General features: G+C 48.6%; 1 protein-coding gene across 3 annotated transcripts in view; it reads left to right on the forward strand.

Moving 5' to 3' along the window:
* Positions 1-35: 35 nt before the first annotated feature.
* The window catches only part of LOC126483749 (kinectin-like), a 63,781-nt gene continuing 45,611 nt past the window's right edge, over positions 36-18,205 (forward strand). Inside the window, exons 1-2 of one of the 3 annotated variants that reach the window (XM_050106891.1) lie at positions 36-172; positions 290-491. In XM_050106891.1, the coding sequence (XP_049962848.1) occupies positions 456-491 (36 nt within the window). In that variant the 5' untranslated portion in view covers positions 36-172; positions 290-455. The remainder of the gene's footprint in view (positions 173-289; positions 492-18,205) is intronic. The other 2 variants (XM_050106893.1, XM_050106892.1) reach the window with 2 other exon arrangements.

Below are 18,205 nucleotides of genomic sequence, written 5' to 3' on the forward strand. Positions count from 1 at the left end.
GCAACTGAAAATGAAATAATACATTAATGAAATAATCGAAATTTGAATTTTGGCCTTCCCTATTGCAAAATAGATTTAGTTTTATATAATTACAGTAGGATCAACTTAGATAGTTAGTAAATGTTATTCAAATATTGTATGAGCCGTACTGGTTTCGTAGGATATAATTATGGTAAGTTGATCGTTTTGTTATTAGTAAATGAGAAAACTGCACCCTGTTACCATACTTCGAGTGATGAGATAATATTTTATGATGTTATTTAATACAACAAATTTTCTTCTGACTCAGGTTTCTATCTTTGACGCTATCACAAATTTTGGCGCGAGTGTATTTGAGCTCTGACTGTCATTGTATAGGGTTTGACAGTCGTAAAATATAGTTTATTATGGATGGCGATATGCAGAAGGTAAATCAGATAATATTATAGTTTATATGTGAAGTACGTACGAAACAAATGCAGATATTATTCTACGTGTACTGGTACGTCGGAGTAAGTGTCATTCCTTTAACAGTACATTAATACTTTGTCCGTAGATCCTGAATACATTTCGTAACGATGTGGAACGTGTCAATTTAAGTTGTATTTATACAATATATATTATTTCTGTTTCATATCAAAAAAATTCGTCTATTGAATAGAATCAGTCGTCATTCAGAAATTCTTTAAATTTGTTTTTAAATGCTGATTGGACCTCTCTTACTTGTAATGCTAGTCGGTTGATGACTAAACACTTTTGTGGCAGAATAATTTACTTCTATCTGTGCCAAAGTCAGATTTAAACCATAATAACAAAAATCGTCATTTCTTCTAGTGTTGCAGCTTTGTAATTTGCAATTATTTTTGGTGTGGATTATTAACAAACTTAATAAGTGAATATATGTATTGCAAAGGTACTGTGAATATCCTCAGTCCCTGAAATGCGTGTGCGAGGTGGTCTTCGGTCAGATCCAGCTATTACCCCAATTACACACTTTTGTGCAATGAATACTTTTCCCTTAATGATGAATGACGCCAAAATGTCGTATGAAAGCAGTGAATCTAAATAGGTTAATAGACAAATTTACTGATACGTTTATCATCAAAATTTGCAGTACACTAATAGTGTAAGTAGCGGAACCTAAAGATTTCGGCAGATCAGTGTCCACAGCTACACCTACACCCTGCAAACTGCCATACAGTTCATGGCAGAAGACATGCCCCAGTGTACCAGTAACTAGGCATTCTTCCTGTTCAACACATGGGAGTGTGGGGAAAGAGATTGTTTGAATGCCTCTGTGCATGTGGTAATTCTTCTAATCTTATCCTCAAGATCCCTCTGTGAGCAATACATAGGGGCTTGTAGTATATCCCTAGAGTAATCATTTAAAGCCGGTTCTTGAAACTCAGTTAAGATTTGTGTATGTATATCTTCAAATGTCCTCCTAGTTCAGTTCCTTCAGTATTGTGACCCTCTGCCACAGATTAAACAAACCTTTAACCATTCGTGCTGCCCTACTCTTTATACGTTCAGTATCCCCTGTTAGTCCTATCTGGTACAGGTCCCACACACTTGAGCAATATTCTAGAACTGTCGCACGAATGATTTGTAAGCAATCTCCTTTGTAGACTGAATGCCCTTCCCCAGTATTCTACCAATAAACAAAACTCTTCCACCTGCTTTACCCACAACTGAACCTATGTGATCATTCCATTTCATATCCCTACAAAGTGTTATTCCATGGTAATTGGATTCAATCAGTGAGTCATTGGTGTTATAAGATACTATATTTCCTTTTTTTTTTTTTTTTCTTTTCCCCATGAAGTGTATAATTTTACATTCTTGCACATGTACAGCAAGTTGCCAATTTCTGCATTATGTTGAAATCTCGTAAAGATCTGACTGAATATTTATGCAGCCTCTGATAGTACTTAAATGTACATAACTGCATTAACTGCAAAAAGCCCGATTTTACTATAAATATTGTCTGAAAGATCATTAATAGACAAAATGAACAGAAAAAGTCCCAATACACTTCTCTGGGGCACATGTGAAGCTACCTCTGCATCTGATGACTATCTATCCAAGATAACATGCTGTCCCCCCCTACCAAAAGTCACAAATTGCATTTGATACCCCTTTTTGGTTGAATTTTTGGTAACAGATGTAGATGTGGTACTGAGTCAAATGCTTTTCAGAAATCGAGAAACACTGCAGTACCTGGCTGCTTTGATCCAAAGCTTTCAATAGGCTATTTCATGTGAGAGAAGTGCGAGTAGGGTTTCATATGATCGATGTTATCAAAATACAGGCTAGTTGGCATTAAGGAGGTCAGCCTGTTAAAGATAGCTTATTATGTTTGAGCTCAAAATATGTTCTAAGATTCTACAACAAATTGATGTCAAAAATATTGGATTTTTTTGTGAATTGTTTTATTCATCTCCTGGTGTACATTTGCAGTCCATTTTATTTGCATACAGGAGACATGTCAAAAATTTATAATACAGGTACAATGCTGTTTACACTAATAAATAATAGCACTGCAATAAATAACACTATAAGGATATTTCTTGGAATATGTAATACTTTGTATCCAACTCAAATTTCCAGTTTGTCCTGCATGAATTCATCCACAGAGTAATAACACTTCAGTGTCAGTACCTCATATAGCTGGGTCATTCCACGTGAAGTGCCCTTGGGTTCCCAGCTCGACCATCTTCAATTTTGATGAAATTTGTACAGGATGTACCTGTGAGCCCTACATGAATTTACGCAAAGTTTCAGGCTCACCTGTAACTGGGTTGAGGTGCTAGAGCCATTTTCGTGAGGACCACTTTTACAGAGACCAAAAAGTCATGAAGAAATAGTAAAGTTTGGCATTCCGCTGTTCCTAATGTAAAAGAGCTAGACTCCTGCTTCTGGGTAAAGTGGTACAACTTTGTGTGCTCTAAACACAAATGTTGCAAGTAGAGTTCAGAAAGCAATGCATTTGGCATAATCTCAGTTCAAAGTGGGCAACAAATCATGTCGCGAGAAATTTGCCTCATAGTTTGAGGCATAAATAGTGGAGAAAGTGCTCTATGGACCTGGTCTTTTGCCAAACTACTATCGTTTTTGGGTGTTTAGTATATCACAAATTTTGTCCTGGCTTGTGTGTTTAGTTACTGTGCTACTGTCCTTTAAATTTGCTAAAAAAACGTGAATGTATCAAAATATACCCATGTTCAAAGTCATGTATCTCAAAATGGACACCTACAACATTACATTCATTAACACCCTTCAACAGAGCACATTTCATTCTATTAGAAAAACTTATTTTCATTTTGGTCTCTCTTTGAGTAAGGTGCAAAAATGTTGCCTAAAATTCGGAATTTTGTTGATTGTCTTCATTGTTCAAATATTCATTTTGCTGTTTATTTGGTGGTTTTAAACCTGTTTGTGACAAGTTCATTGCTAAATTTAACCATTTAACTGTTCTAGAATGCTACGTAACTTTTGGCTGAATGCTTATTTATTTTATTTCTTTTCTTTATTTAGGACTCGACAATTTTAGTGTCCGAAGCATATCAAGTTGTTGCTAAAATGGAAGAAAAAGATAGTTATTGTGAATTGTGGTTTATTAGTCTCGTAACGTACATAATCTAAATCATTTGATTCAGGTACAGGAGACACGTCAAAATTTTGGTAAAGTTTTACCATATACATACAACACCTGATTGGTTATAGGGGATATTGAAAGAACCATAGTGACTTAGTGTTTCAGGTAGAGTTTGTGTCTGTCCTGAACTCAGTATGCAGTGAACCTAAGCCCCTTCAAACCTCTCTTGTAACTGTGCCTGTCAGGGTAAGGACGACTCAGGAAATAACTGTCTGCAACGTATATCTTCCTCCAGATGGTGCAGTACCCCTGAAAGCTTTAGCTGCATTGATTCAACTAATCCCTAAACCTTCCCTATTTTTGGGAGATTTTAAAGCCTAAAACCCCTTGTGGGGTGGCGCTGTGCTTACTGCCCAAGGCAGAGATGTCAAAAATTTACTGTCAGAAATAGACCTCTACCTATTAAATACTGCAGTCCTGGCCTTCTCCCATCTATTAACTGGAGAGAAAATGACTCCTGTGTGGTAGTGATCACTTCCCCATCTTCCTGTCACTCCCCCACTGTCAAGTCCACATACACTTGCCCAAATGGGCTTTAAACCAGGCAGACTGGGATGCTTTCACCTCTGCTGTCACCTATGAATCTCGCCCATATGGTAACATCGATGTGATGGTTAAGCAGGTAACTATGATCGTATCTGTGGTGGAAAACACGATCCCTCATTCTTTAGGGTTGCCCTCATGAAAGACAGTCCCTTGGTCGATGGAAATCACTGAGGGAATTACAGAGCATCAGTAAGCTCTACTGCGGCATAAGCAGCACCCTTCCCTGGAGCACCTCATAGCCTTTAAACAGCTCTGTGCCCACGTTCACCAGGTTATCAAAAGATGGAAACAGGAATATTGGGAGAGATATGTCTTGATCATTGGGTGCCATCTGTCACCTTCCCAAGTCTGGGCAAAGATCAAATGAGTTTTTGGGTACCAGACCCCAACTGATCTTCCCGGTGCTAACATAAGTGGCATGTTATCTACCAAACCAAATGTGCCCCCCAGGGGGTCCACAACTCTTTTGTGGATACGTACGTAGCGAGCATGGGACCCCGAGCTAATGTGGCCCTCCTTCCTTTCCGGGCTGCATACCTTCCTTTTCCGCATCCTTCCCTATTCCCCATCTTGGGGCCCCCCCTCCCCTCCCCACAACTCTGGCTCTTTCCTTCCCTTTATCCCCCTCGGGGAGTATGGTTTGTGCCTACGTCCGGAGACGGACACTTGTAAATGTAACGCATTCTTCGCCTTCTCTGCTTGTATGTCTTCATCCTTCCTTTGTCCTTCTCTTTTCCTTACCTCTTCTCTTTACCCTTTTCTCCGCTGCGGCGTTTGAGACCTCTCCTCTTTCCTTTCTCTTTCTTTGTTTTTCCCTTTCTCTTTCTTCCTCCCTGTGCGTGTACGAAGGCTGACCCACACATTTTCGTGCGTAGCCGGTGACGGGGTAACGCGTAATTCCCCGCCCCGGGTAGACAGGTAGGACACGTACGTACCCCCCGGCAACGGCCAGGCCCAGGGAGGGGTGATTACCCGAGCTGATACCTTCCGAAAGTGCCGATTGGTGCCTCCATCCGTTTGTCGGGAGGTGTGACCTGAGGTGTGAACGATCACCTAAGGCGGGAGTGCCCTCAGAGAGGGCCCCCACAAGGGAGGAGCGCGCCATCGGAGACGCCGGTAATCGTGGGGGATTCTTCCGCAATGGTTTCCTCCCCTTCAGACTATGTCTGCTCACAAGCGTAAGTTCACTGAGTCACAGCCACAGACAGTTCTTCCATTGTTGCCACAGTTCCTTGTTTCGTGGTCTGATGAAGGTCACGACTTCTCCACGGTCAACCCTTTCATTATTCAGAAAGGTGTCGACGCAATTGCAAGTCCTGTAAAGTCTTGTTCCGGATTACGGAATGGCACCTTGTTGTTAGAAAGTCAGTGCCCTCCAGGCACAAAAATTGCTGCGTCCTTCACTTCTCCACACCTTCCCTGTCCAGGTGGAACCGCACCGTACTTTAAATTCCTCGCGTGGAGTCGTTCATACACGCTCCCTCGATGCATTGTCTGATGACGAAATTCAGCACTACCTGTCTGACCAGGGCGTAACGGCTGTTCATAATCATGAAAAGGGTTGACACGAACATCATTCCAACCTGCACTGTCTTCTTGACATTTGACAAAGTTCAACTCCCATCCAAAATCAAAGCAGGCTATGAGATAATTTCCGTTCGCCCTTACGTCCCAAACCCTACGCGTTGCTATCGGTGTCAGCGGTTCAGTCACACCAGCCAGTCCTGTTCCAATCCGGCTAAATGTGTTAAGTGTGGCAAGGATGCCCATGAGGGTGCTTGTCCAACTCCATCCCCTCGCTGCATCAACTGTATGGGTGACCACGCTGCTTCCTCTCGAGATTGCCCCATTTTTAAAGACGAAAAGCTCATCCAGGAAATCAGAGTGAAGGAAAAGGTGTCAACCTTTGCTGCTCGAAAATTATTCGCCAGTCAACAGCCCACCGTGCCTCGGACAGGAAAATACAGCGCTGTCCTTGCTTCTCCTCGGCCAACAAAGGAGGCGGCCACGCAGACTTGCGACCTCACCTTTAGTGCCACGGTCGTCAGATCGGCCAGCGCAAAGATCGCCCGTTCAACCTCACCACTTTCGCCTGCCCAGTCTACGGCTCACCCTTCATTGGGTTCTGCTAAATCTCGAGCCCAAAAGTCAGACAAGACTTCGAAAAAAGAGCATACTCGTGAAGATTTTTTACATACCGCAACTTCACAACCGTCAGTTCCTCCTTCATCTAAACATCATATTTCCAAGAAGGCTAATAAGAAATCCAGTTCATCTCCTTCTCCACCAAGGCGTGTCTCACCTACAGCACCACCTGGTGGAAATTGCCCTCGGGCGTCTTCTGTGTCGCCGAGGCGCACTGCTGGCGGCCGATCAACCGGCCGATCGCTGGTGGCAGGAGCTGCTCCTGAGCAACCTATGGATCAGGATCTTCTGCCTTCGGCTGAATGCCATTCCATGCTGTCAGTCGCAAGGTCTGAGCAGTCGTTGAGTTGACGGCAACCTTGGTCACATTCCTCCATTTTTCTGTTCACCCTGTGTCCATTATTCACTGGAATATCCGCGGCATTCGAGCCAATCGGGATGAATTGTCGATCCTCTTACGATCCTACTCGCCGGTCATCTTTTGTCTTCAGGAAACAAAGCTGTGTCCCCATGACCGCTTTGTTCCCCCACATTTTCAGTCTGTCCAATTTGATTTCCCCTCTGTTGAAGGCACTCCAGCCCATGGAGGACTCATGATTCTTCTCCATGATACTCTCCATTATCACCCAATCCACTTAAACACTTCCTTCCAAGCTGTCGCTGTCTGTCTTTCCCTTTCTGGATATACCTTTTCTCTTTGTACTGTATACATTCCATCGTCCACACCAATGGCACGAGCTGATCTCCTTCATCTTCTTGGTCAGCTTCCACCCCCATATTTGCTGGTTGGGGACTTCAATGCCCACCACCCGCTTTGGGGATCTCCACATCCTTGTACACGGGGCTCACTATTGCTAGACGTCTTCCACCAAGCAGATCTAGTTTGCCTCAACACTGGGGTACCTATATTTTTGTCTGCCTCCACGACAAATTTATCTCATTTGGACCTTGCGGTCGGTACTGTTCCGCTAGCTCGGCGCTTCAAATGGTTCGCCCTTGATGATACACACTCGAGTGACCACTTTCCATGTGTCCTTAGACTGCAGCCTCAACTGCCCTATATGCGCCCGCGACGTTGGAAGTTTGCCCAAGCCGATTGGACATTTTTTTCGTCTCTAGCGACATTCGATGACCGTCACTTTCCTAGCGTCGACGATGAGGTCACACATATTACCGACGTTATTCTTACACCTGCGGAACGTTCAATACCACGCCCTTCCAAATTGCCCCGGCGCCCCCAGTTCCTTGGTGGAACGAGGCATGCCGTGACGCAATAAGTGAGCGGCGACATGCTCTTCGCGTTTTCCGCCACCATCCTACTTTGGCCAACTGTATCCGCTATAAGCAGTTCCGTGCGCGATGCCGTCGCGTCATTCGCAATAGCAAGAAGGCAAGCTGGAAATTCTTTATTAGCTCATTTAACACCTTCACTCCCTCCTCGGAAGTTTGGAGTCGGCTTCGACAGTTATCAGGCAAGCCTAGTTTCTCCCCGGTATCGGGGCTCACTGTCGTGCGTGATACATTAGTGGACCCCGTCGCAATTCCTAACTCCTTGGGTAAACACTTTGCTGAGATTTCGAGCTCTTCAAATTACCCGCCAGCGTTTCCCTCGAAGAAACATGCAGCGGAAGTGCAACCTCTTGCTATCTTCTCTCAAAATCGCGAAAGCTATTATACTGTTTTCTCCATGTGGGAACTCCAACATGCACTCTATTCTTCTCGCTCCTCCCCCCCAGGACCGGATGGTATCCACATCCAAATGTTGCTGCATTTATCAACCCATAGTCTGCATTACCTCCTTCGCATTTATAATCGAATTTGGACCGACAGTACTTTTCCCAGACGATGGCGGGAAGCTATCGTCGTTCCTGTTCCGAAACCTGGAAAGGACAAACATCTCCCCTCTAGCTATCGCCCCATTTCTCTCATGAGTAGTGTATGTAAGGTTTTGGACCGTGTGGTGAATTGCCGTTTAGCTTGGTGGCTGGAGTCCCGCAGTCTTTTAACACCTGCCCAATGCGGTTTCCGAAAGCATCGCTCTGCAGTTGACCATCTTGTTTCTCTCTCCACTTACATTATGAACAATTTTCTCTGGAAATGCCAAACAGTAGCAATATTTTTTGATCTGGAGATAGCATACGATACCTGTTGGAGGACAGGCATCCTCCGCACACTGTTCTCTTGGGGCTTTCGAGGTCGGCTGCCCCTTTTTCTTCGCGAATTTATGGCAGAGCGCACATTTAGAGTGCGGGTGAACACTACTCTCTCCCGTACTTTCTCCCAAGAAAACAGGGTACCCCAGGGCTCTTTGTGGACAATTTTGCGATCTACTACAGCTCTCAACGGACCAGCCTTCTTGAACGACTTCTTCAAGGATGTCTCGATCGCCTCTACTCTTGGAGCACCGAAACCAGCTTCCGTTTTTCTCCCAGTAAGACTGTTTGTGTTAATTTTTGGCGACGTAAGGAGTTTCTTCCACCCTCCTTACATCTAGGACCTGTCAACCTTCCGTTTTCGGACATCGCTAAATTCTTGGTCTTATGTTTGACAGAAAACTGTGCTGGTCCTCCCACGTTTCCTATCTTTCAGCTCGCTGTCTTCGATCGGTCAACACCCTCCGTGTCCTGAATGGTACCTCCTGGGGAGCGGACTGAGTGGTCCTTCTCAGCCTCTATCGCGCCTTAGTGTGCTCGAAATTGGATTATGGAAGCATAGTTTACTTCTCTGCTCGCCCGTCTATTCTTCGTCGTCTCGACTCTATCCACCACTGTGGATTACGTTTAGTGTCTGGAGCTTTTTACACCAGCCCTGTGGAAAGCCTTTATGCTAAGACTGCTGAACCTCCGCTGTCCAATCAGCGAGCAGTCCTTCTGAGTCGTTACGCTAGCCATCTGTCTTCCATGCCTGCTAATCCAGCCCATGACATTTTTTTCGACGCCTCCTTTGATGTAGGGTATGCAAGCCGCCCCTCCTCCCTACTACCACCAGGAGACCGCTTCCGTCAACTGCTCCATTCTCTTTCCTTCCGCTTTCCTAAAACTTTCTTGACAACTTGGGGTACAGCACCGCCTTGGCTCCGTCCCTGGATCTGCCTGCTCCGTGACCTTTGTCAATTTCCCAGGGATGGTACCCCTTCACTTGTTTATCGTCGGGCATTTGCTGCTCTATGTGCACAAATGAAGGAAGCCACATTTATTTACACTGATAGCTCGAAAACATCGTTAGGTGTAGGGAGTGCCTATATTGTTGGCGACACCCCATATCAATTTCGGCTTCCCGACCAGTGTTCGGTTTATACTGTGGAGCTTTACGCTGTTCTCCAGGCTGTCCACTACATCCGCCGCCATCAGCAGATACAGTATGTTATCTGCTCAGATTCTCTCAGCTCTCTCCTCAGTCTCCAAGCTCTTTACCCTGTGCACCCTCTGGTCCACCGGATTCAGGACTGTCTGCGCTTGCTCCACCTGGGGGCGTCTTGGTGGCGTTCCTCTGGCTCCCGGGACACGTTGGTATCTGTGGAAATGAGGTGGCCGATATTGCGGCCAAGGCTGCAGTCTCTCTTCTTCGGCCAGCTATTCAATCGATTCCCTTCGCCAATCTACGGAGCGTTTTATGTCGTCGTGTTGTTCTTTAATGGCACGCACATTGATCGACACTTCCCCATAATAAATTGCGGGACGTGAATGCTCTTCCTTGTGCTTGGACCTCTTCCTCCCAAATGCGTCGTCGGGAGGAGGTAATTGTAACTAGACTCCGGATAGGGCACTGTCTTTTTTTTTAGCCATCAACATCTTTTAAGTGGCGATCCTCCCCCACTCTATCCCCACTGCTCTCAGCTGTGGACGGTAAGACACCTTTTTTTGAGTGCACCTATTTTACTCCGTTACGCGCCCATCTACAGCTGTCGCCTGATATATCGTCAATTTTAGCAGATGACACGTGCTCGGCTGATCACATTCTAGAGTTTATTAGTGCCAGCGAAATGACGTCAGTCATTTGAAGCTTTTTTTGGGGACAACCAACCCATTTCTGTAGTGGATTTTTAAGCCTTCCTTCTGCTTTTAGTTTCTCCAGTTTTTTTGAGTTTCGTTCCCATTGCTGCTGGTTTCCATTTTCGGTTTTTACTGTTTCCTAAGTAACGGACTGGGCACTAATGACCATAGCAGTTTTGCACCCTTAAAAAAAAAAGGCGATTGCCGAGCACTTTGCTGCGCACTATGCTCGCCCCTCTGCATCGGAGAATTACCCCAGCCTTTCACACTCCCAAACAGCAGCTGGAAGGGAAAGTCCTCTCATTCACTACACACCACAGTGAATCCTATAACACCCCATTCACGGAGTGGGAGCTCCTCAGTGTCCTTGCCCACTGCCTCGACACAGCTCCTAGGCCACATCAGATCCACAGTTAAATGATTAAACATCTCTCTTCTGGCTACAAGCGACATCTCCTCGTGATCTTCAACTGGATCTGGTGTAATGGCATCTTTCCATTGCACTGGTGGGAGAGCACCATCGTACCAGTGCTCAAAACTGGCAAAAACTCACTGATGTCGATAGCTATCGACCCATCAACCTGACCAACGTTATTAAGCTGCTTTAACATATGCTGTGTCAGCGGTCGGGTCGGGTCGGGTCCTGGAGTCACGTGGCCTACTGGATCCGTGACAGGGCAGTTTCCGCCTGGTTTGCTCCACCCCTGATAATCGTGTCCCTCAAGTCTGCCATCCGAACAACCTTTTTGAGATGCCAACATGTGGTTGCTGTCTTTTATTTACAAAGAGTGACACCACCTGGCAACTTTGTATCCTTGCCATATTACACAAGTGGGGTCTCAGAGGCCTGCTCCCAATTTTTATCCAGAATTTCCTGTCACTTCATACTTCACGTGTCTGGTGCATCCCATAGTCCCCCCCCCCCCCCCCCCCCCCCCCCCTCCCCGTCCAGGAGAATGGGGTGCTGCAGGGCTCTGTATTGAGTGTATCTCTATTTTTAGTGGCCATTAACAGTCTAGCAGCAGCTGTAGGACTGTCTGTCTCACTCTCTCTGTATGCAGATGACTTGTGCAATTCGTACTGCTCCACCAGTACTGGTGTTGCTGGCCGCCTACAGGGAGTCATCCACAAGGCACAGTCATGGACCATGGCTTAAAGTTTTCGGCCACAAAGTCATGTTTTATGCTCTTCCGTCGGTGTCGTACCATTCATCCAGAACCAGAACTTTACCTTAATGACGATGCCCTCACTGTAATGGAGATGTATTGATTTTTTAGGACTAGTTTTCGATGCCTGATTGATTTGGCTTCCTCACCTTCTTTAGCTTAAGGGGAAGTGCTGGCAGCACCTCAATGCCCTCTGCTACCTGAGCAACACCAACTGGGGTGCAGCTCACTCTATGCTGCTGCAGCTCTTCAGAGCCCTTGTTCAATCCTGCCGTCACTATGTAAGTCTGGTTTATGGTTGGGCGATGCCCTCAGCTTTGCATTTACTTGACGCAGTGAATCACTGTGGCATTAGACTAGCAACGGGAGCTTGAAGGACAAGTCGGGTGATGAGTGTCCTGGCGGAGGCTGGAGTCCCTCCATTGCGGGTCAGGCGTGCGCAACTGCTCGCCAGTTACATTGCACATGTTTGTAGTTCTCCTGTGCATCCGAATCACAGTCTCCTTTTCCCACCCACGGCAGTTTATCACCCACATCAGCGGCCCAGGTCAGGGCTTACAATTGCAGTTCACGTCCGATCCCTTCTATCTGAACTGGAGTCTTTGCCTTTATCACCTATACTCAAGGTCCATTCACGTACACCTCCTTGGTGTACGCCTAGGCTGTGGCTTCACCTGGACCTTTCACATGACCCAAAGGACTCAGTTCTACCCACTTCTCTTTGCTGTTACTTTGTCTCGATTTTTGACTGTACCGAGGCCGTGAAGTGGTTTATACCGACGGCTCGATGGTCACGTTGTCTTCGCGTATGTCCATGGAGGACATATTGAACACCATCCCTTGCCCAGTGGCCGCAGTGTTTTCATTGCAGAGCTAGTGGCTATATCTCGTGCTCTTTAGCACATCTGTTAATGCCCTGGGGAATCGTTTCTTGTGTGTACTGACTCCTTGCACAGCCTACAAGCTATCGACCAATGCTACCCTCATCATCCTTCGGTAGTGACCATCCAGGAGTCCATCCCTGCCCTTGAACGGTCCGGTCATTCAGTGGTGTTTGTCTGGACCCCAGGTCGCATTGGAATCCCAGGCAACAAACTTTCCAATAGGTTGGCTGAACAGGCTGCACAGAAACCGCTTGTGGAGATGGGCATCTCAGAAACTGTCCTGTGTTCTGCCTTACGCCGCAAGATTTTGCGGCATTGGGAGACGAAATGGCATAACCTCAGCATGCACAACAAACTGCGTGCCATTAAGGAGACCATGAATATGTGACTGTCCTCCATGCAGTCCTCTCGCAGGGGCCCTGTGGTTCTCTGCCAACTCTGTATTGGCCACGCTTGGATGACCCATGGCTACCTCTGTGCCATGAAGACCCGCCTGTGTCGATGCGGTACCCAGTTTAGTGGCCCATATTCTGGTGCACTGTTCCACTTTGAATGCCCTGCGATGCAATCTTTGGTTATTGGGCTCGTTGCTGCTAATTTTATCTGGCTGCACATCATCAGCTGATTTAGTCTTAAGTTTTATTCGTGAGGGTGGGTTTTATCATTTGATCTAAGTTTTAGTGCATGTCTTTTGTCCCTCTGTGTCCTCTACGCTAGTGCTTTTAGGGTGGAGGTTTTAATTGTTGCCGAGGGGCTGGCTTCTCCTTTTTATTCGCATGGTCAGCCAGCCGTTGTAATGTTTCATCGATTTAATCTGTTCTAGGTTTTATTCTTCCCTTTTGTCCATTTAAGTGTTTGTAGCCGTTCTGTCATTCTTATGGTTTTTCCTTTCTCTCTGTTTTGTGTTGTCAGTCTTGCTTGTTTTATTCTCACACTTGTGGCATTGTTTTATTTAGAACAAGGGACCAATGACCTAGCAGTTTGGTCCCTTCCCCCCCCCCCCCCCCTCTTTTAAACAAATCAATCAACCAACCAACCTACCCCCCCCCCCCCCCCCCCCCCCCCCCCTGCGGGTTCGGGGGCAAGACTAGGCCCGCGGTATTCCTGCCTGTCGTAAGAGGCGACTAAAAGGAGTCTCCAATGTTTTGGCCTTAATGTGATGGTCCCCCTTGGGGTTTGACCTCCATTTTTCAAAATTCTACAGAAGTACGAGCCTTTTGGGGAAGGACACCTTACATGGTGTACCACTGGTCCTAAGTGCACTAAGACCTTGACACTCAGCATTGCACCGGCGTTGTCACCATCCCCATTATTCCTCAAATTGGGCCTAAACGCCTGATGGGTTGTCCCAGTTACGCCCATAGTGCATCTCCATCTGCACCTGCGATCATGATGGACTTTCCATGGCACCAGAAATCCAGCACGGTAGCCAGCCCGTTGTGGTGGGGTCGTCATGTACCCTCTAGGTTGTAGCCCCCTGACAACACAGGGATCGTACTGCCGATACCTGAGCTGCACCCTCCCCACGTTGGCCAAGGAGTAGATGCCCGTCTCCTTGGGGCATCAGGACTCCCGGCAATGGTCATCCTGCCAGGTGGCCCTTGCTGCGGCTGGGTGGCGCCCGTGGGGAGAGCCCCTGGTCGGAGTGGGTGGTATCGGGGCGGACGTTTCGCACATGAAACGTCAACATGTATCAGGTCGCTCTGCGGCCGAGTCTTCCAAAAGAAAAGGTACCATTTCTAGTTCTGGTTCTCCTGCCCTTTCCCCCTTGGCCACTCCATGGGAGGAGGGACAGGCCCGCCGGCTTGGGGCGAAGTCCTTCCCCCGCTATTTGGTCTGTTCTCGAACAGATGGGGGGACGTTCGCCACCTCCAAGCCCATGTTCTTTGTTCAACACATTGAGGACGTCTTCGGGGAAATCGAGGCTCTCAGCAAGATGCGATCAGGGTCCGTTCTTATCAAGACCACCTCTGCCACACAATCGGCGGCACTCCAGGCGTGCGACCGCCTAGGGGACATCCCAGTCTCCATTGTCCCACATCTGGCACTAAATAGGACGCAGGGGGTCATTTTTCATCGTGACCTCCTGTTACAATCTGATGAGGAGCTCAGGGCCAACCTGGAGCGCCGCGGCGTGCATTTCGTCCGGCGAGTCCAGCGCGGCCCCAAAGACCGTCGCATCGACACCGGGGCCTTTATCCTCGCCTTCGAGGGGGACGTTCTCCCAGAGAAGGTAAAGGTGATGTGCTACCGGTGCGACGTGCGACCTTACGTCCCGCCTCCTATGCGCTGTTTTAGGTGTCTGCGCTTTGGGCACATGTCGTCCCGGTGTGAGGCTGAGCCCCTTTGTGGCGACTGTGGACGTCCTCTTCGTGAGGAACATACTTGCACCCCACCACCTCGGTGCCCTAATTGTCCTGGCGTCCACTCGCCTAGGTCCCCAGACTGCCCCGCCTATCAGAAGGAGAAAAAAATACAAGCAATAAAAACTTTGGATCGGCTCTCTTATTCTGAGGCCAGGAAGAAGTATGACCGCCTTCATCCCGTGTCACTGGCCACTTCGTTTGCCTCCGTTGTGTCCACTCCTTCCGCTGTATCCTCACCTCTATCCTGTCCCCCCTCCGCCTCCTCTGCCCGTCAAGGGGCTCTGCCTCCGCCTCCCAAATCCCTCCCTTCCACCTCCTCCTCCCCCGTGGCCCCCACCCCCCCTGCCCCAGGGGCCACCCTTCCTCCTCCTCCTCCTCCCCCCACGCCACCTGAGAAGCGATCCTCTTCTCAGGCGTCCATCGGGGAAACGTTCCGGACCCCAGCTTCCGAGGTCCGGCGTTCCAAAACGGACCCCGCACGTGAGGACCTTCTTCGGGTCCAGCCCACCATCCCTGTGCCTCCTCGGCCTTCCAAGAAGGCCTCCAAGAAGAAATCTCTATCCCCCTCTCCACCCCGGCGCGTTTCATCTGACGCTTCATCCGTGAGTCGCTGCTCCCGGCCGTCCTCAGTTTCGCCGGGACGCTCTGCTGCCAGGCGTTCCGCCGGCCTTTTGTCGGCAAATGATGCGGCCCCTCCTACACAATCAGGGACAGCGGCCGCAGCTGGCGACGAGTCGATGGAACCGGATCCGCCTGCCGTCAGTTGTAGCGTTGTTGCCTCGCAACCTGGCCCTCCGCGGCCATCGAGGTGACCAGCTCTTCCCCGTCTCGTTCCCCCAACTTTTTGACTAGCAATGGCGTTGTTTCATTGGAACATCAGAGGAATTCGACCTAATCGGGAGGAATTAAAACTGCTCCTCCGCCTGCACTGTCCGCTCGTCCTTGGTCTCCAGGAAACCAAGTTGCGCCCGACTGACCGTATTGCCTTTTCCCACTATACCTCGGAGCGGTATGACCTCACCCCTGTGGACGGTATCCCAGCTCATGGTGGGGTCATGTTGCTCGTTCGGGACGATGTCTATTACCATCCCATCCCATTGACCACCCCACTCCAAGCAATAGCTATCCGCATTACTCTTTCTGCTTTTACTTTTTCAGTTTGTACCGTCTACACTCCACCGTCATCTGCTGTTAGTCGGGCTGACATGATGCACCTGATCGATCAGCTTCCCCCGCCGTTCTTATTGTTTGGCGACTTCAATGCCCATCATCCCCTTTGGGGCTCTCCTGCATCCTGTCAAAGAGGCTCACTCTTGGCGGATGTCTTCAACCATCTCAATCTTGTCTGCCTCAATACCGGCGCCCCGACTTTCCTCTCGGACTCTACTCATACCTACTCCCACTTGGACCTCTCGATCTGTTCTACCACTCTTGCCCGTCGGTTCGAGTGGTATGTCCTTTCTGACACCTATTCGAGCGACCACTTCCCCTGTGTCGTTCGTCTCCTGCACCACACCCCATCCCCACGTCCTTCGCGCTGGAACATACTGAAAGCTGACTGGGGACTTTACTCCTCCCTGGCGACCTTTCCGGACCGCGATTTTTCCAGTTGTGACAGTCAGGTCGAATACCTCACGGCTGTTATTATCAATGCTGCCGAACGTTCCATACCTCGTACTACTTCTTCTTCACGTCGCGTTTCCGTCCCCTGGTGGAACGAGGCTTGTAGGGACGCTATCCGTGCTCGACGACGTGCTTTACGCACCTTTCGCCGCCATCCTACGTTGGCGAATTGTATTGAATACAAACGACTCCGAGCGCAATGCCGTAGAGTCATCAAAGACAGCAAAAAAGCTTGCTGGGCCTCTTTCACGAGCTCCTTTACCAGTTTTACTCCCTCTTCCGTTGTTTGGGGTAGCCTGCGCCGGCTGTCGGGCATTAAGGCCCACTCCTCAGTACCTGGCCTGACCTCAGGTAATGAGGTCCTTGTTGATCCTGTGGCTGTCTCCAACGCCCTTGGCCGCTTTTTCGCGGAGGTTTCAAGCTCCGCCCATTACCATCCTGCCTTCCTTCCCAGGAAAGAGGCAGACGAGGCTCGGCGACCTTCCTTCCACTCGCTGAATCTGGAGACTTACAATGCCCCCTTTACTATGCGGGAACTCGAACGTGCGCTTGCACTGTCCCGGTCCTCTGCTCCGGGGCCAGATGCCATTCACGTTCAGATGCTGGCACACCTTTCTCCAGCGGGCAAAAGCTTCCTTCTTCGTACCTACAATCGCGTCTGGACCGAAGGTCAGGTCCCCATGCGTTGGCGTGACGCCGTTGTTGTTCCTATACCCAAACCCGGGAAGGATAGACACCTTCCTTCTAGTTACCGCCCCATTTCTCTTACAAGCTGTGTCTGTAAGGTGATGGAGCGCATGGTTAATGCTCGGTTAGTTTGGATTCTTGAATCTCGACTACTACTTACTAATGTCCAATGCGGCTTTCGTCGCCGCCGCTCCGCTGTTGACCACCTTGTGACCTTGTCGACATTCATCATGAACAACTTTTTGCGAAGGCGCCAAACGGTAGCCGTGTTCTTCGACTTGGAGAAGGCTTATGATACCTGTTGGAGAGGAGGTATCCTCCGCACTATGCACAAGTGGGGCCTACGCGGTCGTCTGCCCCTTTTTATTGATTCCTTTTTAACGGATCGAAAGTTTAGGGTACGTGTGGGTTCCGTATTGTCCGACGTCTTCCTCCAGGAGAACGGAGTGCCTCAGGGCTCCGTCTTGAGCGTAGCCCTTTTTGCCATCGCGATCAATCCAATTATGGATTGCATTCCACCTAATGTCTCAGGCTCTCTCTTTGTCGATGACTTCGCGATCTACTGCAGTGCCCAGAGAACATGCCTCCTGGAGCGCTGCCTTCAGCGTTGTCTAGACAGCCTCTACTCATGGAGCGTGGCAAATGGCTTCCGGTTCTCTGAAGAGAAGACGGTTTGTATCAACTTTTGGCGATATAAAGCGTTCCTTCCGCCATCCTTACATCTCGGTCCCGTTGTTCTCCCATTCGTGGACACAACTAAGTTTCTAGGGCTCACATTGGACCGGAAACTGTGTTGGTCTCCACATGTCTCTTATTTGGCGGCCCGTTGTACACGTTCCCTTAATGTCCTCAGAGTTCTTAGCGGTTCATCTTGGGGAGCGGATCGCACTGTCCTGCTTCGCTTGTATCGGTCCATAGTCCGATCGAAGCTGGATTATGGGAGCTTCGTCTACTCGTCCGCTCGGCCATCCCTCTTACGCCGGCTCAACTCCATCCACCATCGGGGGATACGTCTTGCGACTGGAGCCTTCTACACTAGTCCTGTCGAGAGTCTTTACGCTGAAGCTGCCGAGTTACCGTTGACCTACCGGCGCGACATACTGCTGTGTCGGTATGCCTGCCGGCTGTTGTCTATGCCCGAACACCCCTCTTACAAGTC

The sequence above is a fragment of the Schistocerca serialis genome, chromosome 6 (assembly GCF_023864345.2).
Source record: "Schistocerca serialis cubense isolate TAMUIC-IGC-003099 chromosome 6, iqSchSeri2.2, whole genome shotgun sequence".
NCBI classification, from domain to species: Eukaryota; Metazoa; Arthropoda; class Insecta; order Orthoptera; family Acrididae; genus Schistocerca; species Schistocerca serialis.